The sequence below is a fragment of the Micromys minutus genome (genome assembly GCF_963924665.1).
Source record: "Micromys minutus genome assembly, chromosome: 1".
In the NCBI taxonomy this organism is placed as follows: domain Eukaryota; kingdom Metazoa; phylum Chordata; class Mammalia; order Rodentia; family Muridae; genus Micromys; species Micromys minutus.
The window spans coordinates 150,949,808-150,973,707 of NC_137969.1; the positions used below are offsets into that span (position 1 = coordinate 150,949,808).

General features: G+C 40.7%; 1 protein-coding gene across 4 annotated transcripts in view; it reads left to right on the forward strand.

Moving 5' to 3' along the window:
- The window catches only part of BIRC6 (baculoviral IAP repeat containing 6), a gene marked incomplete at its 5' end in the record, with an annotated part of 154,276 nt that extends 139,031 nt beyond the window's left edge, over window positions 1–15,245 (forward strand). For all 4 annotated transcript variants that reach the window (XM_080927706.1, XM_080927708.1, XM_080927707.1 and 1 more), the window contains 8 exons: window positions 1,262–1,407; window positions 2,517–2,627; window positions 3,415–3,632; window positions 4,510–4,671; window positions 7,122–7,199; window positions 9,638–9,826; window positions 10,644–10,778; window positions 14,085–15,245. In XM_080927706.1, coding sequence (XP_080783832.1) covers window positions 1,262–1,407; window positions 2,517–2,627; window positions 3,415–3,632; window positions 4,510–4,671; window positions 7,122–7,199; window positions 9,638–9,826; window positions 10,644–10,778; window positions 14,085–14,264 — 1,219 coding nt within the window. In that variant the 3' untranslated portion in view covers window positions 14,265–15,245. The remainder of the gene's footprint in view (window positions 1–1,261; window positions 1,408–2,516; window positions 2,628–3,414; window positions 3,633–4,509; window positions 4,672–7,121; window positions 7,200–9,637; window positions 9,827–10,643; window positions 10,779–14,084) is intronic.
- Window positions 15,246–23,900: the final 8,655 nt, after the last annotated feature.

Sequence of the window (23,900 nt, forward strand, 5' to 3'; positions counted from 1 at the left end):
CCAAGTTCAGAGCACATGCCTCTGCTCTGTTCATTTGCTTCTGCTCCCTGTGAGAGTGGCTGCTTAGCTTACTACTCACTGTCTCCCCGGAGTGAAGAAAGGAAATGCTGTTGATCAGGTTTGTCTTTGTAATAGGTTCATTTTTTGTCTGTACATGACATATTATATTGTTACATTCTTCAACATTCTAATTTTAAAAAAATGTATTCTCAGCCGGGCATATTGATTGGTATACACCTTTAATCCTAACACTAGAGAGGCAGAGGCAGGTGAATCTTATTGAGTGTGAGGCCAGTTTGGTCTATAGAGTGAGTTTCAGGACTTCAGTGCTGCACAGAGAACCTCTGTCTCAAAACAACAAAGATTGTCTGTGGCTTCATGCCTGCTTAGTGTGAAATGTTTTCATATAATGGTAAAGTCTTTTTGTTGGTAGGTATTTATGTTTAAAAATGCCATACAGTGCAGATTATGTCTTCAAAGGATTTTATACGTTTTTTATTTATCTATGTTGTTTTGAAACCTCTACTGAATTAACAAGGATAAGTTATTTTGAAGATCTAAGCAATAGTTACTTATTAAGTGTCAAGAGTTTCGATAGAAGAAAAAGAAATAATTTGCATTTTTAGTGAATCCTACATTGACCTGCTGCTGTTTTGTTCACTGAAACCTTGCTGTGACACTGCACTGTTGTGGTAATTTCCATCCTGAAAAGAGGTAATAAAGTGACTCTGTACTGCCCTGTGGTGTTAAAGATTTAGTAAGAGACCCATTTGGGGGCCTCCTCTTTGCTCTGAAATACTGAGTTCTTTTGTTCTCAGAAGTCAGCTATTCAGTGAAATACAAGTAGTATTTAAAATTTTTAAAGTCGTGTACTTTTGATTCCAAGGCTTTATAAGAGAGGAGATTGTTAGTTTACCACAGGAGTGGAAGTGGTTTCTTTACCTCTGGGTACTTACAGTTAAGTATTTCTAACCGTGGGCCTAAGGGTATAGCAAGCATTTGGTTGTTTAGCTTAATATTTATGTAATATTTCTGTTTTTTTAACTAGACAGGAACAATCTACTCACAGTTTGGTTATTTAGGCACTGGCCTATGGCTCCCGAAGCAGTGCTGGCTCTGCCGAGCTTCCCTGCTCTTCACATGGGACAGGTGCAGCGCACTCTGTCATTTTAGCTTCTGTTACGGAATTCATGTATTTTTACTTTTCCGTTTTAAAACTTAGTTTTTCTTGTGTTTTTTCCATGTTTAAAATAAAATTCAGATCTAAAAGGGAAAATGTTAAAACAGGAGTCAAGCCAGATGCACCTGATCAAGAACCAGAAGGACTTACTCTTCTGGTCCCAGACATCCAAAGGACCGCTGAGATTGTCCACGCAGCCACCACCAATCTGCGGCAAGCAAATCAAGGCCAGTAGTGTTTTATATGATTTTTTCTTTATTGCACAAAACATGTTTTATTTAGTAATTGAGAACTGTTTTTTCCTCATTTTTTCAGGTAAGTTCTTGTACTTACAAATTCAAATAGGTTTTGTTCTTTGTCGGGTTTTACTTAAGAATATTTCTTCTTGTAGAATATTCATCTTGGCTAGATGTAGTGGCACTTGTCTTTAATCGCAGTGCTTGGAAGGTGAAAGCAGGTGGCTCTCTGTGAGTTTTAGGCCAACTCATAGCAAGTTCTGGGCTAGCCAAGGCTACATAATGAGACCCTGTCTCCAAAACAAAACAAAACAAAAAAAAACTAAAATAAGAATTTACTTCTTTCATATATGCTGGAACTAAATGGAATAGATCAAGAGCTTTAAGTTCTCATTGAAAGCTGTGGAATTGGAAAGCCCCGTTTTGTTAGGGAGCAGTAAATTGAAGCTGCTGCACATGGTGGTGAACATGGCTATGGTCTCTTTTTCCCAAGGTGCTAAGATAGGAAGTGATTTAGTCAGGGTTTTACTGCTGTGAACAGACACCATGACCAAGGCAACTCTTATAGGACAACATTTAATTGGGGCTGGCTCACAGGTTCAGAGGTTCACTCCGTTATCATCAAGGTGGGAACATAGAAGTATCCAGGCAGGCATGGTGCATGAGGAGCTGAGGGTTCTACATCTTCATCTGAAGGCTGCTAGAAGACTGGCTTCCAGGCAGCTAGGATGAGGGTCTTAAAGCTACACCCACAGTGACAAACCTACTCCAACAAGACCATACCTCCCAATAGTGCTACCTCCTGGGCCAAGCATATACTAACCAGCACAGGAAGATAGCTGGGAAGTCTGGTAGAAGTCTGGAATTTGAAATGTACCCATAGAGTAGATTGTTTTCCAACTTAATGACACACAGAAAGTGTAGAAAGGGGCTGGTTGAGAAGGGATTTGTCTGAGTAGGAAGAGGACAGTGGAATGTGATCAGAATATATTACTGTACATGATGAACACATTATTATATATATGTGAAATAGCATTCACATATGCTGATAAAAACATTTTAAAAGGCATATTTATGTTACTTATCTTGAAATATTACAGAAAAAAAACTAGGTGAATATTCAAAGAAGGTCACTATGAAACCCAAACCTCTGTCAGTATTAAAATCACTTGAAGAAAAGTATGTGGCTGTCATGAAAACACTGCAGTTTGGTAAGTTGAAATTTCTCCTTTGCTACAATGTCCTGTCACCCTTCTAGCAGTGCTGCTAAGGTGTTTCGAGTAAATGAAAGAATTCTAGACTAGCATGGTGACACTTCCTCTGATTCCACTACAGTAGTTCCTGAAGCAGAAGATTTGTGATTGTGAGACTAACCTGTGTCACTTTAAGATGCTGCTTTGGGCTGGAGAGATGTCTCAGCAGTTAAGAGCACTGACTGCTCTTCCAAAGGTTCTGAGTTCAAATCCCAGCAACCACACGGTGGCTCAGAACCATCTGTAATGAGATCTAATGCTCTCTTCTGGTGTGTCTGAAGACAGCTACAGTGTACTCATCTATAATAAACAATCGAATAAACAAACAAATAAATTGTAAAAAAAAAAAAAGTGCTGTCTCAACAACTGCTCTGCTCCCCACCCCCTCCAACTCCCCCGTGTGTGTAAGGTTTGTTTGTGAACTGATCTCTACCTTCTACATACATGAAAGCTTCTGCCATGTCTATCTTGAGATCCTGATTTCAGCACATGCTTTCACAAATGAAGTGTAAGAGGAGGTCAGCAGGGCATGCCGAGAATGATTTCCTTTTGTCATTCTGCAGTGCTGGGATTGAACCCTGGAGCCCAAGCGTCCTAGAGATCTGCTGTGGCACTAGGCTCCACCCCACACCCTGAGGCATTCTTCAGCCTTTCCATTAGGGGATAGAAGAGACTAGATTTCTTTATGACTTTGGTGTCATGTTTGCCTACTAATTCTCCACTTTGGTCTTCTGTCTCCTTTTAGATACATTTGAAATGGTTTCTGAAGATGATGATGGGAAGTTGGGTTTTAAAGTAAATTACCACTACATGTCTCAGGTGAAAAATGCCAACGACGCCAACAGTGCTGCCAGAGCCCGCCGCCTGGCCCAGGAAGCGGTGACACTTTCAACCTCACTGCCTCTGTCATCGTCTTCCAGCGTCTTTGTCCGCTGTGATGAGGAGCGACTTGACATCATGAAGGTAGACAGCAGCTCTATCCCCACCCTTCCCTGGAGAGTTTAAATTTCAAAATAAATTTTGGAAACCACTTGGGGTGGCTATAAAGGAGCTGTGTGTAATGTTAGTTGAAAGTGTGTAGGTGAGACGGCATGTCAAGACTCTGCTCCTGAGTCTGCCCTCTCAGACTTGATGCTGAGCAGGAGGACATAGTTATAGTAAAAAAAAAAAATGTCTTTTTTCTCTAAATTCATCAGCAGTTTTATGAATAAAGTAATAGCAATATAACATAACTTGTACTTTTGTTTTAACATTGTAATCTGTCTTATATTAAGGTCTAAGAGAAAACTGCATCAAGAAAAACAAATTTGATATGTAGTGGAAAATGTCTTTATGATTTAATTCATAGATTAACTAGTTCATTTTCCTCAGACAGCTAAAGTGTTGATCTGTTGACTTCTCTGAGCACTGTGCTGTACATATAAGTTCTTCAGCCTAAACCCTCCCGAGTAAATCAGTTATAATATGTGGCCCCGTACACAGCTGGTGTTGTATCTGTTAATCGACTCAGATAAAATTCTCACCCAAAAAATTCTTTACAATTTAAAATAACTTCAAAATTCAGGTAAACTTTCTTGATGCAAACAAGAATTTGGTTTCTCTGTGTAGCCCTAGCTGTCCTCAGAGCCCCACCTGCCTCTGTGTGCCACCACTGCCTGCCAGCCACACCACTCTGAATTCTAATAAGACACCGCTTCTAGTCGTGTGTGTGTGTGTGTGTGTGTGTGTGTAACCTGAGATTTCACCCTTGTGCTCTGGCTGACAGGAGGCAGTTCTTGCAGTGTTCTTTAAGGTGCTCATGAGGATGATTCTCACAAATCTCTGTTTATGTGCATACCAGGTTCTAATAACTGGGCCAGCGGACACCCCCTATGCAAATGGCTGCTTTGAGTTTGATGTGTATTTTCCTCAAGATTACCCTAGCTCACCTCCTCTTGTGAACCTAGAAACAACTGGGGGTCATAGCGTGCGCTTCAATCCCAACCTTTACAATGATGGCAAGGTAAAATGTCTGCGCTCTTTTGTTTCAAGGTCACACACTGATCTAAAGGTTGGTTATGATTCAAACAAAAAGTTGGTGTGGTTTTTTTTTTTTTTTCATTCTTAGCTTTCTCTATATGCAGAGACAGATCAGCTTGAAAATAAGAGAAGGAACTGAAAAGGGCAAAACAACATCAGCTCAGAGTATAGCACATCCAGTGTCTGGCTCTGGGTGTCGCTGTGTCTCTGGTTGTCATCTTTTCAGAATGGATGAGATGGCCGAGCAGCAGCGCTCTTGTCAGGGCCGGGCCGCTGCTGTCCTCTTTCCAGTTCTCAGCTTTGTCTGCGATCTTAACATCTTGCTGGCCGTGAGACACAGAATTATGAACTTGTTTTCAAGAATATTTTCACATTTTTTATTAACAGTGGGATGATTCATTCTCACTAAAAACAAAATCTGACAAAGAGATGCAGTAAATTATTTCTGAGCCTGGGGAACGCAGCTCTATGGTAGAATGTTTTCTCCCATGGTCAAAGCCTTGTGTTCAATTTCAACACTTGAAAAAAGTCAAAAGGTATATTCTAGAAATAAAATGTTTTATTTAAAACAGAAGTCATTTCTTATGACTATAGGAAACATTTTAAAGTAAAATTTAGAAGAAAAATTATCATTTTGAGTATAATTTTGGATAGTTTAATAGAATTCTAGAAGTAAATTCAGTGCTGAGTATTATTGCTTTAAAAACTACGAGAAGAGGCTGGAGAGATGACTCAGTGGTTAGAGTACTGACTGTTCTTCCAGAGGTCCTGAGTTCAAATCCCAGCACCCACATGGAGGCTAACAACCATCTGTAATGGGATCTGATGCCCTCTTCTGGTGTTTCTGAAGACAGCAACAGTGTACTCGTAAAAAAAAAACCAAATTAAAAACAAAAACAAAATTACAAGAGATCTGTAGGGGCTAAGAGATGGCTCAGTAGTCAGAAGACCTGACGCCCTCTTCTGGCCTTTGTGGGCACCGGGCATACACACAAGCAGATGCTCCTTGGTGATAAGAATAGCAGCATTTAAAAAAATGGCCTTTTTATCAGAGATGTCATCAAGGTTTGGTTGGCTTCCTTATCACTTTTATTTTCAGCCAGTTCAACATGGGATGATATTGTTTCATCCTCATTGAATGATAAATCATAAAACTGAAACTAGTTTTGTAGATCTCTTGAGAGGTTTTAACAGAGGCACCATTTATTGTCTTTGAAAAGACAAAGAGCAGGTTTTCTGGAACAAAGCTGAAGTAGCTGTGTTGACTTTTCCTGATAGACCCTGAATCCCAAGTAACATATAAAATGGATTTTGCTTAAGCAGTTTGTTCTGTAGGGCTGAGTGGGTGATAATGTGAGACACCAGTATTATAAGGATTTAATATTTTAAGTACCTTTGATGAATTATCCACATAAATACACACTTAAAAATTAATGGTTTTGTCATTCTGGGATCAAATGGATGGCCTCTTGTATGTTGGGTAAATACTCTACCATGAGTAGTGTAATACACCTCCAATCCCTGTCTTTAGAGAGGTGACTCACAACCACCTCTAAACTCCAGCTACAAGGGGATCCATACCTTCTAGCACCTGCACATGTGTTTGCATACACACACAATTCAAAAAGAAAATTGTAAATGAAAAAAAAAAATGATGGTTGGCTGTAGAAATGATTCAGTGTTAGCTGTCCTGCTGTTCTAGAAGATCCAGATTCAGTTTGGAGGACCCACATCATGTGGCCTCACAACTGCCTGAAACTACTTTCCGGAGATCCAGCACCCTTTGTCCTTAATTGGCACCTGCTTGCATTTTGTGTTGGTGAGATAGCTCAGTGGGTAAAAGTACTGTAGCAAACCCCAACAACCTGAACACTCACAGTGATAGAATAGACCTGACTCTTGAGGTTGTCCCAACCCTGTGCAGGCCCACATACATCCACAAAGAAATAAATTTCACCAAAAGCATCTTGGTTTTGGGAAAGTGTTACTTTTTGTTAAAATATATGTTATATAGTGACATAGTTTAGCTGATAGTGTGCCTGCTTAACACTTGTCTTGGTTTTAGTCCCCACTCCTGCATTAACTGGGTACAGTAGTGTGTTCCTTTATCCTACCACTAGAGCAGTGGAGGCAGGAGGATCAGAAACTCAAGGACATCCTCCACTACAAAGCTAGTTGAGGGCCTCCTGAGTTTATAAGCGATCTTGAATCAATCAACACAAAGGGTACATGTTATTTATACAGATGTAGATGTAATAGGTACAGAATTTTCCTTATGAAGAAAACTAATCCCACAAAAATTTGGATCACATCTGAGGATGCAGGGGGCTTTCACAGACTTAGATACACTTTGACATGAAAACATAATTTTTTTTATATCTAGCTGAGACATTTTTCCATTAATTCTGTTAAAGTCTGTCTTTTCTCCTTAAGGTTTGTTTAAGCATCCTGAATACATGGCATGGAAGACCAGAAGAGAAGTGGAATCCTCAAACATCAAGCTTTTTGCAAGTAAACAAAGTTTCTCTGACAGATTTACTTACATGTTAAGAGCTGTGTATGTTACAGGGGAAACTAGTGACCAAAATAAACATAGAAAACTATTTGAAAGGCAGGAAATAAGAGTTGAAAGTCTCAAGTTATGATCTAAGATAAACAGTCTTGTGAAGACAAATCGTTTGATAAGTTCTTGAAGTGCAGCATGCTGCAGGAAAGGCACGTGAGGTCTGTCTCCTGTCCTGTGAGTAGAATCGTCGATACCACCCGCTTCCTCGTGTATGATGTTGTACTAGGTAGAGTTTTTCCTTAACTGATGCCCAAAATCAGTGTCCTAGAAATTCATAAAATCTAAGAGTTCTAGCTTCTATTACCAGAGCATTTGATAAATAAGATTTAAAAATTTTCAGAGTTTACATTTCTGTAAGTTAGCGAGTGCATAAAATCTATTGCATAATATCTCATTTCTGCTCATGTTTTTACTTCATAATCATTCAGACTCTCAGCTACAGGTAGAGTAGTAGCATACCAAGGGTATGTGTTCACTAGAGTGCTTGTTCATTTAGGAAGCAGAGACACTTGGTCAACAGCTTAGTCATTGTTGTTATATGATACCTTGAACTCACATGTATAATTTAGTGCTCAAAAAAAGACAACTGGAAATTAAAGTTGGCCTATCTTAAAAGATTCTTTTCTGTAATGCTAGTTTGTGTTAGATAAGAGATGTGAAAACAAATTCCCTTTAGAGGACTTATCAAGTTTAACCTGAATAAACTAGGAAATTTAAAGCTTTATTTTTTTTAAGGATTTTATATTGGTTATTTTATTTATTTACATTTCAAATGTTATTCCCCTTCTCAGTTTTCCCTCACCAACCCCCACCCACTCCCCCTGCATCTATGAGGGTGCTCCCCCACCCACTCATCTGTTTCTGCTCCAGTACACTAGCATCCCCCTACTCTGGGGCATCAAGCCTTCACAGGACCAAGGACTTCCCTCCCATTGATGGCAGATCAGACACTCCTCTACATACTCAGCTGGAGCCATGAGTCACTCCATGTCTACTCTTTGATTATTGGTTTAGTCCCTGCGAGCTCTGGGTAGTCCTCTGGTTGGTTGATCTTGTTGTTCTTCCCATGGGGTTTGCAATCCCCTCCAGCTCATTCAGTCCTTCCCCCAACTCTTCCATTGGGGTCCCAGTGCTCAGTTTGATGGTTGGCAGTATCTGCATCTGTGTTGGTCAGGCTCTGGGAGAGTCTCTTAGGGGACTGTATATCAGACTCCTGTCAGCAAGTGCTTCTTGACATCAGCAATAGTGTCTGGGTTTGGTGGCTGTACATGGGATGGATCCCCAAGTGGGGTGGTCTCTGGATGGCCTTTCCTTCAGTCTCTGTTCCACTCTTTGTCCCTGTATTTCCTTTAGGCAAGATCAATTTTTAAATTTAGTTTTTTGTTTGTTTGTTTGTTTGTTTTGTTTTGTTTTTTAATGTTTTGGTTTCAGATTCAGGGTTTTTTTTAGACTAGGTCACACTAAGTCACACTGGCTGGCCTGAAACTCAGATGTCCTCCTTCCCCTTCTCTTGGGTGTTGGAGCTAAAGGCATGCACCACACATGGCTGGAAGTACCTTTGAACTTATATTTGAGACTACAACATCTCATCTAAAAGTGATTTTCTTCAAAGTAGGTTGGGTTTTTTTATTGTAGGCCTGTGATAAGAATTTGACTTAATTTTCTCTGCTTTTGTGGAAATTGAGTAATATATCCTATTCATGTAAGTAAAAGAGGAAAAGTATTTTTAAACAGCCAATACTAGAACTAACCATGTTTTAAGAGCTCCCTGAGAAGTCTCAGATTTGAAATAGAAGAGAATAACTCTCCTTCATTGACACGTGGGTCAAGAACCACAGCATAAAACCTGATACACATAGAAGAGAAACTGGGAAATATCCTTGAGCACTTTGGTACCGGAAACAAGTTCCTGAACAGAACACCAATGGTCTACATGGCTAATTCCAGGCCAGCTAGGGCAACACAGTGAGACTCTGCCTATGGGTAGGTAGGTAGATAGATGTGATTGATAGGTCTATAAAATAGGAGATTTTGGTGTGGCTAACTTGACTTTGTAGAGCTTTTTTTTAAGCTAGGGTATTGCACTTTAACTCACACCATCCTGGAATTCACTGTGTAGTCTAGGTTGGCCTTGAGCTTACCCTGATATTCATGGCTCAACTGAGATAATGTGTATGGATGTTTGGCCTCTATGTTTGTATGCCTGAGAATCAAACATGAACCCTCTAAAAGAAAGGGCAGCTCTCTCTAGCTCCCAAAACAATGTTAGTTTTGTTCCATGGCAGAAACATTGGAAACAAGTCTCCTTGGAGATGATACAGGATAGCAGGTTATTTGTAGTAAAACTCTCGTAATAACTTTTTGGCTTTCCTCTGTTCCTCAGGTGTTGGTTTCTGTCCAGTCCCTTATATTAGTAGCTGAGCCTTACTTCAATGAACCCGGATACGAACGGTCTAGAGGCACGCCCAGCGGCACACAGAGTTCTCGGGAATATGATGGAAACATCCGACAAGCAACGGTTAAATGGGCAATGCTAGAACAAATCAGAAACCCTTCACCATGCTTTAAAGAAGTGAGTTGGATAGAGTTAGTGCTCCTAGACATTTGAGGATGACTGTTGGTACTCTATTCTGTAAATTTACAGTGTCTGATATACTAAGCTTTACTTCTTATAACTAGCAATTAATCCTAAAGTCATTAATAACAAAGTGCAGTTAGTAAACAGTTTAAAACCATATACCCCGAAAGACACCAGACTTTATCTTGGAACCTTTTAATGTAAGTTTTACTTTGTCATGATTGTATGCAGGTATACAGTGGTGAGTAGATATTTAGTACTGGCTCGTGAGTAAAAGCCCTTTCCACCAAGCTACCCACCTGAGTTGGATTCCCGAAACCACCTACATGATAGAAGGAAAACTAATGTCTTCCACCTCTGTGTGTGCTATGACATACATGAATACCCATGTATTCATGTATGCTGAGTTCTCTTCTAAAGACAAAAATTTTCTGCTGCCAATGTGTTGAAATCTTATTTATTTATTTATTTATTTATTTATCTATCTATTTATTTATTTTGCTGATTTATTTCCATTGTTTTATGTTGCTTTATGTGTATTCTGTGCTATTTAGATGGAATTACTTCAGTATCTGAACAGTGTTGCGTATTCTTTGCTACGATAGAATTGAGTATTTCAGTGTGTGCCAGCTGATGTCCTGAGCCTGGTTCATAATGATGTAGAACACACAAAACCAGATTTTCTGGACAGATAAAACATTAAACTGTCTAAAACTTTTATTTTAGTAATGCCATAAACTTTTTTTTGTTTTTTTTTTTTTTTTTTTTTTTTTTGGTGTGTACACATGCTCTGTTCTATTTTATTTTCAAGGTTATACACAAGCATTTTTACTTGAAAAGGATTGAGATTATGGCCCAGTGTGAGGAGTGGATTGCAGACATCCAGCAGTACAGCAGTGATAAGCGAGTGGGCAGGACCATGTCTCACCACGCAGCAGCTCTCAAGGTGAGTTAGCTGTGGGGTCACTGACTCAGGTATTCCCAAAGAAGAGATTGTTGTAGAACGTGGATAGATAGGTGTAATAGCTTTGACAGAGGACTTCCACATAAGAATAAAAATGAATAGAAATAGCCAGGATTTGGTCTTTATTGAAGCTAGGTTCTGGATAAGTGTGCACTTATTTTTCTCTTCTGCCTACTTTTCTATACAGTTGAGTTTTCACATTATGAAGACTTCAGAGCTGTGATTGGTAGTATGTGTCCTCTGTCCCAGCACTAAGCATCTCTGTATAGGATGGTAGGAATTCAAGGCTGCTTTTGACTAGAGAGGCAGTTGTCTAAAGATAGAATACTTGGCTTGATCTATGCTAGTTTTGTTATGTTTATTACTGGAAACCAGATTGTGTTCTGTACCAAACAGGAGCAAGGACTTATTCATTGATAGATCTGTGGGTCTCTCTTCTCTCCTTACACCATGCCTGCTAGCTCATCGCCATTTACTGTTCAGTTCCAGTTTCACTGCTGGAAGCCTCCCTGAACCTCTGACATGAGCTATGCAGTTACTCATGAACACACCCACCCACCACTTACTAACGTTTCCTTCTTCTATTCACTAACTGCCCTTTCTCCCTGTTCCTTGTTTATTCTCTTTTTTCTAAGATTCAGTTTATTTCAGCTTCCCTGTCTCTTGTGGGTTTTGGGCTTGAAATGCTGGACATTTACTCTTTAAAGATGATTTATAAAAACAAAACTGAAAGTCATGGATCTGAAGGAGGGACTGATGAGGCAGTTTGATAGACACAAGAGGGAGGGATGGAGAGAGCAGTCGGGACTCATACATGGATGAAGTCGACAAAAAAAAAAAATCAATTAAAAGGTGATTTTTAAAACAAGTTCCCTTCAGTCCTGACTTGTATTACTAATGATTTCTCCTAGATGCCTTCTTTAAACATTGAGTGGGGCTATACCTTCCTTTAGATAGATTCTTCCAGCTTTCTGCACTTAGTTTCCAGACCTCTCAGATATGTAGATATTGCTTAACCCCCTTTATTTAGTTGATATGCTTAGTGGGAGACCTTTCAGTCTTATCTTCAGTGTGTACCATGTACTCCCTTCCCTTCTTCCTGGTGCACACTAGCTTGATACTCCCTGGATAAGTGCCCAGCTGCAGCTTTGCTCACATACATCCTTAACACCTGCAGTCTTTATTTCTGCATCGGCTTTTACCTGAAAGTATTGTATTGTGTATTATTTTGAAGGATTGTTTTTTTTATTTTTGTTTGTGAGACTGGGTATTACTCTGTACTCGTGGCTGGCCTGAATCTAACTATGTACACTAGGATGCCCTCAAACTCAGATCTGCCATCCTCTGTCTACCTAGTGCTGGACTTAGAGACATGAGCTACCGTGCCAAACTCTGGCTTAGAAATTCTTTATTTCCAAACTGTTGAAGATTTTTATTCTTTCAGCTACATTTTTGCTGAAGAAGGCTAGTCAAGGAAGGACATATAACAGCTTGAGTTCCTAATGAGAGTTATAGTATCCTACCCCTCCTAAGTCCAGTTCCTCATAATAGTGAGAAGTTTTCCTCCTTCCTCAGTCAGTGTGCTGGAGACTTGTAAGATCCAAGTATGGCATTATGCTTTAAACTGTATAGGTGGCTGATAGTGTGTGATTGTCTCAGCCTTTCTCTACCCTTCACACCTCCAGCTAGTACTCAGGCTTCACACAAGCTACAGAGTCTCTAGTGTGCACCATGCCCTTGCTTTGTTAGTGATCACAGGAACATCTTTTAAATGATTATGTTTTTAAAGATTTATTTATTTTGTGTATGTGAGTACACTGTCGCTGTCTTCAGACCCACCAGAAGAGGGCATCAGACCCCATTACAGATGGTTGTGAGCCACCATGTGGTTGCTGGGAGTTGAACTCAGGACCTCTGGAAGAGCAGTCAGTGCTCTAACCACTGAGCCATCTCTGCAGGCAATGAACATCTTTTATATGTAAAGATTGTTCTGCGAGAACTGCTTAGTGGGGCATCCAGATCATTCAGTGAGTAAAGGCATTTGCCACCATGCCCGATGACCTGAGTTTGATCCCTGAGACCCACATGGGCAAAGGAAAAAACTGACCACTACAAGTTGTCTTACGTCTTCTCACTTGTACATGCCTATACAACTAAACTCCCAAAATCACTGTTTTAAAGTTACTTAATTTTCAAAATCAGCTAGTTTCCTCTTCTATTCATCATAAACTGTTCTTTTTAAAAAGACTTTAAGTGCTATTTATAGTCAGAAGCATCCAACCTCTCTTAGCATCTTATATTATAAGGCAAGATGTGATAACACAATTATTTAGTCTCTGGACTTTTTTGAATATGTTTAAAAATTTTAAATCTGAATGATAGGATTATTTCTTACGTTTCTTCTGAGTTAAAGTGAACAGTGTAGAAACATTGCAGCTTACAGAGGGCTCTGCTATGGAAACACATTGGTTTCCATTTGCAAAAACAGCAGTGTAAGTGTGGGCAGTATTGTGTAGTTTAGGTTTTTGTCTTGTGGTTGTGTATTTTTCGGTTTGTAGAATCTTCCCCCATCCCAACCCCAAGAACTAAAGGTCAAAACTCAAAGCCTTGCACAGGTCAGACAAGGGCTGTATTGTTCCGATAAGTACCCAGTCTAGGTTAATTTGTTCACTTGTCCTTTTTAGAGTTGGCATCTGTGACAACACAAGGAATTACTGCCTTTAAAAGAATACATATATCAAACTATTGATGTTTGTAAGTCATTGGTGATGCTAATTCCTGTGGCCAAGGTCAAGGCACATGCAGGTTCTCTAGATCTATACCATGTTTTTGAGCAGGTAGAGTTTACTCTTTTGTAGAATGTTACTCTGAGCTTTTCAACATCTGGAATTAATTTTGAGTTTAGAACTTTCCCCTGCATGTATATTCGAATGGAGGTGTCCCAAGCCCAGGAACTTAAGTTACAGACAGGTTTTAGCTGCCATTGACAGTGATTGGAATTGAACCTGGGTCTTCATGAAAAATAGCCAGTGCTCTGAAACTCTGAACCATCTCTCCAGCAGAGTGTGGGGATTCTTGAGAGTTTTGTTTACTGTTTTAAATGAGACACACTGGCTGCCATAAGAAGATAGCAAGCAAACATTTGTGCACTTGATACTGGAGTATGTTAAAATCAAGCAAACATTTGTGCACTTGATACTGGAGCATGTTAAAATCAAAGTCTTGTCTCAGCGATGTGCTGAGATCACAGTGTTCACATTTCTGATATTAACAATTTTCTCCACCTAGCGCCATACTGCTCAACTCAGAGAAGAGCTACTGAAACTTCCCTGCCCTGAAGGCTTAGATCCAGACATGGAGGATGCCTCCCCAGTGTGCAGGGCCACAGCAGGTGCTGAAGAGACTCTAACACACGACCATGTCAAACCCAGCAGCAGCAAAGACCTTCCCAGTGACTTCCAGTTATGAGCTGCATTGATGTGGATTTCGTAGACACAAAGGCTTCGAAGCACAAGCCAAATATGTCAATATTTGTATGTAAGAAACTAATTATGTAATAGGTAATGAAACTGAAACTATACTATGCCCTTAAGGAGATCCAGTTTAATTCAAGGTGATCTTTGATTTACCTGTACAAGAGTGTAAACTTTTTTGTGCTTTTATTTTTCAATTGTGAGAACCACTGATTGGTATGTTCAACAAATTTGTGTATACAAAGAAATGGATAAATCACTGATCTATAAGGGAAACTACCTTAGGAAAGAATGTTTACTGAATGTTTATCTTTTTTTTTTTTTTTTTTTTTTTTTACTGTAGAGTGAGAGGTTGTTAACAAAGAATATATATTGGTCATTCTTACAACTACTATTTAAAGTCAGCAACTTTTCACTGAATTTGATAGAGTTTATGTTTGGCCACATCTTCATGCTCATATTTGATTTCTGAAGACTTCCTACATACACTTTAATAAAAGTTAAACAGACATAGCCCCTCTTTTTTGATTTCCTGGTACATTTTTAAGTAATAAATCTGCCATAAAATGCACTATAGCTGGTGACTTGCACTTGTATGGATGAATTTATTACATTCAACATATTTAATTTTATGCCTTCTAAGATGCAGAAAAAAATAAATGAACATGATTTTATTCTATGCCAAACATTTGGGCCTCTGAATGTATCCATTATTTGAATTTAATATATCAAAAGGTATGGTCAATTGGAAAAGTCGATTTAAACTGTTTTTCTCAAGAGCTGCTCTTTTTCCTGGACTGTGTGGTCTGTCCCTGAAGTCACATGTCTGTGGAGGAGAGAGGCTGGGCCTCTGGTGCTGCCACAGTCTGTTCTGTATCTGCCATACAGCCTCGTTCTCATGCACATTCTTCTCGAGCCAATAAATAAACCTTAGGTGAATTAGTATGTCTTGTTTCTAAAACAGTTGCCATGTGTGCAGTGGGATTTCTACAGAAAACCTTTTTGAGGGCTGGAGAGATGGCTCAGTGGTTAAGAGCACTGCCTGCTCCTCCAGAGGTCATGAGTTCAAATCCCAGCACCACATGGTGGCTCACAACCATCCGTAATGGGGTCTGATGCCCTCTTCTGGTGTGTCTGAAGACAGCTACAGTGTACTTATATATAATAAATAAATCTTTTAAAAAAAGAAAGAAAGAAAACCTTTTTGAGATTTGAGCATGGGGAAACAGGATGTTGTATAAGACCAGCCATCATAAAGAAAGCCGAATACTGGGAGTCATGGCACACAGTTTAATCCCAGAAGGGACACTTGAAGTTCTGTCACAGCCAGGACTATGTGGAAAGACCCTGTCTGAAAAAATGAGAGAAATAAAGAAGAGCTCGTGACTGTTGGTAGTATTTACACAGAGGTGGCAGTCTGGTGTGGTTCCCTACACACTCCTGCCTGGGGAGATTGAGGCATAGAGCTTGCTCAGAGAATACAGTCAGACCCTGCCTCAGAAGTTGGGTGGGAGGAAGAATCCCAGTTTTAAGTATTGAGGATGTAAAGAAAAATGAAAAATGGAGTTGAGGAACATGATACCCTATCAATGTATATGAGGCCCCAAACTTTTTAAACATCATGAACAGAAGGCAGCTGAACAAAGCAGTGTCTAAAACATAATCGTTTTTAAAATAAAGTGTGTCATGAAGCCGCACCAAACAAAACTGGAGGGAGGTGGGGGGAAACCAAAGCTGGATACAGTGGCCTGTGTCTTTCATATCCAGAATCCTATGGCAAGATGGGGAGATGAAGACCAGACAGTCACCAGACACTGGAAGGTTGGCCAGCCTGGTGTATATAACAAAGCTGCCAAGATAATAAGGCCCTGATGTAAAAGGTGGTGATGATGGTGGCATACCTTTAATCCCAGCCCTCGGGAGGCAGAGGTGTGCAGAAGTCTGAGTTTGAGACCAACTTGGTCCACTTAGTTCTGGGGCAGCCAGGGCCACAGAGAGAAACCCTGACATGGGGGGGGGGGGGGGATGAACACTGCCTCTGACCTCCTTACAGTGTGTACATGTGAAACACACTGTGCGTGTTTGTGCGAGTGTGTGTGTGCTAATTTCTCATGAATGAAGAAAGCTACTGTCAAGTCCATTTCTTCTGTCACCCCTCGTTATAGATGGAAGTGTTAGAAAACAATACCATCATCAGAGCCAATAAATGGTTTACAAGTACTAGAAGACACAGGCAGCAGTGGGTAAAGTGCTTGCTGCCAAGCCTGACAAACTGAGTTTGAATCCTAAGTGGTAGATGGAGAGGACCACCTTCCGTACATTCTATGGTGCCTGCAGGCATATCAGATGCTTAATTAACTGGAGGCATTACATTGGGATCAGTGTGTGTGGGGTCCAGACTTGCCCAGGAACATTTAAGTGTTTACTTTACGTGAGGTTCCTGCACAAAGCAGTGACCCAGAGGCAGGAGGACTATGTGTTTTGGTGTGTTCTCTGCAGTCATTTACAGGGGTCTGTTGGGAGCATGGGTTGAGAGGCGGTGAGGACCAATACTGATGGGAATTTAGTGATGTAGGCAGGAAGGGCTTCTGAGAAGAAGGCATCTGAGTACTAAAGAGTGCAGATAAAGAAAATGGGTGTGGCAGACCCACTTGAAAAAGCCGCTGTCTAATTTGGAAAGCTCTCTCTCACGCAGCTCTGACTGTGGAAGCTGGGTCATAGCATTCTGCCTACCACTAGCTCCAGAGTTCGTGTGGTGGATTATTACCTCAGGCACAAAGGGTGAGCTGGAGGAGGAACTTGACAAAGATTGGAGTAAGGCACGTATTTGTTGATAAAAGAAGATATTCCACTTTTGAGCTGAGAAACTAGGGTAGATAAACTGAGCAAAACAACACCATCTGGTCCCAAGCATGTGTGAAGAACTTTGGGAAATGTGGATGGTTGTTTAAAGCAGTGTGTTTATGAGCTTAAATTATCTCTTTAGAAGTTGTGTCTTCCTCTGTTGTCTGCCCACCTGCCATGGTGCCCATTCTGAACCAGGGCTCTACCATTGAGCTATATCCCAGCCCCTGGAAATAGTTTGTTCTTTATAATTTTTAGTTTTTAAAAGGCAAGAAAAAGTCTGCCTGCAGCAAAGAGGCCTGAAATGCCTTGTCCTGTTTACTTTAAACTATTTACAGTCCCCTATAAGGGCTTGAAACAGTAGGGTACTTAAGAGCATTTGTCGCTCTTGTGGAGAGGATCAGGGTTCGATTCTCAGCAATTACCTGGTGGCTCACAACTCCAGGTTTCAAGAAATCCAGTTCTCTTCTGGCAATCTTTGGGCATCATGGTGTCTGTACTTACCTGCAGGCTAACGTGTATACATATAAAATTAAATCTAAAGTACCAAGAACAAAAAGGTTTTCTAGCATTAAAATCAAAATCTTCCATCAGACTAATGTATAAATGTTTTGTTTTATGTCGGATAAGATTAACTGAGGTGAGATATTCCAGTTAATGTGCCTCATGCAATTTGTGGTAATGACCCAAAGGTTTTAGCTGTCTCTTCTGTCAGGCTAATTTTTTTTAAGAGGCAGGAAGATGTGGGTAGCTGTCAGTGGGAGAGGGCCTTTAGCATATACAAGGTTCAGCACTGCAACCCACAAAATGAGCAAACAAAGTAGCATTGTGTTCAAACTCACCTTGTATGCTTAGATCACCGCAGGTTGGTAGTAATCTGTGAACCATGATTTGGGTAATGCTCATTCACTTAGAGCTTGTTTGGTCTGAGGCACGGTCTATTCCCTGAGCCCATTGTTAGCTGGTAAATTTCTACCAATACATCGCTTTACCATACTCTATGGTTTGCCCAAACTACAAAGACTAGACCAGTGGTTCTTAACCTTCCTAATGTGGTCACCCTCTAATACCTCATATTGTGGTTACCCCAACCATAAAATAATTTCATTATTACTTTATAACTAATTTTGCTACTGTTGTGGATCATAAGCATCTCAGATGCATGGTATGCAAACTTGGAATCTTGACACAGGTAAGAACCAGTGTTCTAGAGGCTGACCAAATGGCTCCCCTTCCCAGCAGCCGTGCCAGTTTATCAACCACCTGTAACCCCAGTTCCAGTGTATCCGACACGCTCCTCTGGTTCCAAGTGCACCTCACACATGTGGCATATGCACATGCGTGCACAAAACTAAATGTTAAAAGGATGTAGTTTTCTGAGCCGGGTGGAGGGGCTCACCTTTCATTCCTGCCGTCGGGAGGCAGAGGCCAGCCTGGTCTACAGGGTGAGTTCCAAGTGCTGTTACACCAAAAGACCCTGTGTTAAAAAACATAACATAACAAAACAAAAACTAGAAGGAGGGAGGATATACTCTGTTGTGTAGTTAAGTGGAAAGAATGCTACAGAACAGTATACCCATCATTTGCAGAAATGTGCTCCTATCAGGCTGGGAGACATCAGAGTGCTGTAGGGCCTCAGGTTCATCTGGTTTCAACTCCAATGCATACCACAGAAAATTGGAAAAATACTGAAAAATATAAAATGTGAAATTTTTATTTCTAGTACTTTTGCTATATGTGATTTTTGATATCAAGCTTTCAAGCCATATAATGCACATTTTATCATAAAATACCTGGTTAATGTGGATGTTCTTAAGCATCAGAAAAATTAGTTATAAAGTAATAAATCATTTTTTGGTTGGGGTAACCACAATATGAGGTATTAGAGGGTGACCACATTAGGAAGGTTAAGAACCACTGGTCTAGTCTTTGTAGTTTGGGAAAACCATAGAGTATGGTAAAGCTATCTATCTGTAGAAATTTACCAGTTATGTTAGCAATATTCTTAAACATTAGCTTTTTTAAACATTCATTTTTTTTTATCAGATGTTTGTGTGTGTGGCGTGGTGGTGTCCATGAGCATCTGTCTGCCTTCAAAGCCAGAAAAAGGCATCAGATTCCCTGAAGTTGTAGTTATAGGCACTTGCAAGTTCTCTGAAGAGGATGCTGAAAATCTAACCCTGCCCTTTAGGAACAACAAATACACTTAACTGATGAGGTCGCTCTTTGTGGCCCAGACAATAACAACTAAAAAGGTTGAATCTTACATTTTAATTATTTAGCATGTTCTATTCTTCCTTTTATCCACATTGTGTGTGAACCACTTGAAATATTTTTTTCTATCAGTCATAAGTTTATACCCTTTACCTGTTTGTTTACCATTGTAGTGTGTGTAAAATATATGTGGGTTACTTATATAGTAGTGTTCATTTTTATCACATCTGTTGGTATCTTGTCCAGACAGTCTTAATTTTTTCTTTGATTTTATTATCAGAGTTTTACCTTATGAAATTGTCTATTAGCTTTTTTTTTCCTTGATGATTTTTAATTGCTTAATATTTTTGATGGGTTTCCTAGCTGGCATTGGTTTGGGTACTGTGTGAAGCTGAACTGAAGCAAACTCGAAGCACTTCTGGGCTTCCATTCTCTCAGCTTGCAACCCCCATGCCCTCTGTGGATCATAGCAAGAATGCAGAGGCATAGATAGATGGGACATTCAGGCCCGGGGAAAGGAAGTCAGCCTTGTACTCTCAGCTTCTCCTTAGATGCTTCAAGCTGTCTTGAGTCCTTCTGGACAAAAGATGACTCTGACTCTCTCCATGCATTAGCCTTGAGTCTCGAAGTGCTCCACGGGCTTTAAGTAGTATTGACTGTTTCTCGGGTGCCCACTTCAGGTTTGTGGGAAGAGTATACCTTATCACCACCCTGTTTTATTCACTACTTACTTCTCCACAGAGGGAGTGCCCACCAGAAACATGACAGCTGTAGGCTTTTCTGTGCTACTTTCTGGGAGTCAAATAGTCCCAAGATAAGCTCTTTTATGCAGTGGGGATCTTCAGATGACTGCTTTCCCCATTTCTCCAGTATGTTCTGAGGTTGGCTGTGGGTTTTCCTCATCTTTATCCTTGCCCCTTATGTCCCTTGGGCATTGTTCTACATGTGCTCTTTGATTTAACCCACCCAGCTCACCTTGCCATCGACAAAGCCAGCAAACCCACCACAAAGTGCCTCTCACCTCTGTAGCCTCCTGCAGTCTTCCGAGGATGCAGCTGTTGCTCCTTTAGCCCGTGCCTCTTCCCTGCTCCCCTCTTGGCGTTTGAGGAGAGAAGTTCCTAAGCCTGGACAATTTGCAAATAAAACTTACACAAATGAAACATACTGTATTTTCCAAGCCCTAGATCCATCACATAAATCATGATGTGGGTAAAATCCCACCTACCCTTCGATCCCCTGAAGCTGAAGTTACTATCTTCCCTTTAGTCAAAGGCTTTCTTTAATTTCATTAATGAGCTTGTATTGATGCTGAATGATTACTTTGCATACGAAGCTTGGTCAGAAGCATCACAAACGAGCCTGTGGTGGATTTACATATTATAAAAGCACAGATAACTTGCCGGTGGCTGTCTCTCCCTCCCCCAGCTGTCAGTCATCACCTACAGATACTCAGGGGCTGTGGGAACTCATGATGTCATTCCCCTGACATATTCAACTATGCTGCCCTTGTGGTCTTGAATTCCAGGACTTGAAGCAATTCTCCTGCCTCAACTTCTAGCATGAACATTCCATGGGGCCAGCCCTCCAACCCCCCCCCCCACCCCACTTATGGTAATTCTGATGCTAATGATCTGTGGGGTTTGAGCAATACTGATACCCAGGGCAGAGACAGTGATTGATCTGTGGGGTTTGAGGAATATTGATCCAGGGCAGAGACAGTGATTGATCTGTGGGGTTTGAGGAATATTGATCCAGGGCAGAGACAGTGATTGATCTGTGGGGTTTGAGGAATACTGATCCAGGGCAGAGACAGTGATGCTTCAGTGTCTTCCTGCCCTGCTGGTTTCCAATTCTGTCGCTCGCTCACTTATTTTCCAGGGAATTGTAGTTTTCTTCGCCTTTAGAATAAGGCCTCACAGGGCTGGAGAGGTGGCTCAGTGGTTAAGAGCACCGAATGATCTTACAAAGGTCCTGAGTTCAAATTCCAGCAACCACATGGTGACTCACAACCATCTGTGAAGGAATCTGATGTCCTTTTCTGGTGTATCTGAAGATAGCTACAGTGTACTTATACATAATAAATAAATCTTTAAAACAACAATAAGGCCTTAATGGTAGCCTTAAATGGTATTTGAAGTGGGGAGAACTGACGAGCTGCTATGACTTGTATTCTTGGAGCAGGATCAGCCACAGCTGGATTTTATTACTTGGGTTTTTCTCTTACCTTTTGTGTTGAAGCCGTTTGGTTCACTTTCAAACAACAATTCCATCCTTTGATAGAGTTTGTTAGTCACATCCATGGAAATGGAAACATTCCTCTTTTGGCTGAGAACAGGCAAAAAGCTTGGAAACATTCTGGTCAGTTTTGCAGAGGCCTCAGGCCTCTTTGTGGAGCTTCCTGATTATACCAAACACCTCCTCCCACGGTATGAGCTGAAAACGCAGATGGATTGCAGACTTCGTCATCACACTGCCCAGCCCGATACTGTGTGATATATTGTCTAAGGATGACAAGACCTCTATTTAGAACCTGAAAAAAGAGAACAGAATTTATAGCTTACTGAAGGAAAGGAAAAGTACACAGGTCTGTTGCAATCCCCTCTTGCACAACATACTGTTAATCTTACATAAGGTTTGGAGTTCAAGCATTGGTAGATTTAGACGCATAAGCATTTAACTTAAGCATTATCTGTAAAGGGCTTTCAAAAATGTGCTTCGAAAAAAAAAAGGTGTTCACTTTTGGCCGTTACTCATAGCATGGACAGTTCTAAAACGGGTTCTAAGGGCTGCTTGTGACTGTGTTACAGAACAGTGGGTCTTTCCCAAACTGATCCGTGTGTGCCAGACTGATGGCTCAGCCATTACAGGATAAGACCCACAGCCAACAAGACAAGATTTTATTCTTACATCTTAAATTATGTGTATGCCTATGCGTGTGCAACACATAAGCATAGAAGTCCACAGAGGCTTGAAGAGGGTATCATATGTCCTGGAACTGTTACTGGCAGTTATGAGCAAAATGGTGTGAGTGCAAGGACACAGGCCTCTGTAAGAGAGTGTCGTTTAGGTGCTGAGCCATCTCTCCAGCTACCTAACATTAATCAAGAAAAATGCATTAGAAGCTGTAAGAGGTTTTATAAAGGTGTTATAAGAGAGCTGATTTTCAATATACATGTTGAGTTGATCAATTAATCTGGTTTTGTTGCCAGTCGTTTGTTGGCTTATTGTCAGAACAGTTGTGTGGAAGGACTGAAGACTCTGGACAGCAGACATAAAATGTATGTGAAGCAAAGCAGTGTATTTAGAAGAATCTTGAGAGACCAGAAGGAAGACAAATCACAAACATGTAGGTTTAATCAAAAAAACAAGATGTGGTGACTCGCTGTGTCTACTTTATACAGCCAATTTGCTATGTGGTATAAATTTAGACACAGTATGAAATGTTAGCAATGTCCCAAATCCCTTCCTTGTTGGCCCAAAGGAGAATGAAGGGTATTTATGATCCATATGCTACTCATTAGTCTGTTACCCATAAATCCTTGTGTTAGGAAACTTAAATGTTTTGAATGTCCCCGGGGCTAGTCTATCCTATGCACTGTGTCAGCCAATATGAATAAATACTTTTTTGATGACCACTCTGGGTATTTTAGTTTGTATCGTAGGGACATTTTCCTTAGAGTCTTTTCACCAGAAATGGTTGCAGGGTTTGTGATCATCATAAGGGGAAACGGGCTGTTGAGCTGTCGTAGTCTTGGAATGGCCTAATTGTCCTTCATAGCAGCTCATTCGGCTTGGGGTTGGCATTAAGAGTTTTAGTTTCACCTAGGAGATGGACACTGGGAACACACAGGGGGTGTGACCAGTTCTAGTGCAGCTGCGGGAATGTTCAGTCCGGATGACGTGAGGAGTTAGATCCCCATTCCTGCCACACCACAAGGAATTTCTATCTGATTTTATTATGTTTTTAGAAGTACTTTCTGAGGGGTGATGCTGTGGATGCTGAACATGCCATCTCTCACTAAACCACAATCTGGCTCCTATTAGTCTCTGCAGATGATCATTTTTTTAGACCTGGGGAACGTAACTCAGTGGTAGAGCACTTGCCTACCTAGCATGTGGATGAGTTCCACTGTCGGTACTGCAGAAAGGCAAGATGACTTTAACTGTTATATATAACTTACCCTCATTGTATTAGCAAAGGCACAGAGAACTTACAGAAGGCAGTGACAAGGAACTCTGGGGAAGGCTGGATTTAGAGAAGTGTCGGTCCCCTCCCCATGAGAACATGAGCAGACTCAGTAGCCATCATTATGTTTAGTTACTGACGTTCCACACACAACATAAGGTGTGACGTTAAGAGGGGTGGTGTCCTGTTTAATGTCCCACCTCTAAAATGTGCTATCTTTGAACTAGTTGGAAACAGATTATGAACGAGTAGGAGGGCAAAAGTATCTTTTGTTTGCCTGATGTGATGGCCATCCTCACGGTTTACTGCTTCAGCCAGCGACCTAGGTCCTGTCCTGGAAACTTCTAGCCTTCCTGCAGTCTTATCTAGGCCTAGAATGATTTCAGC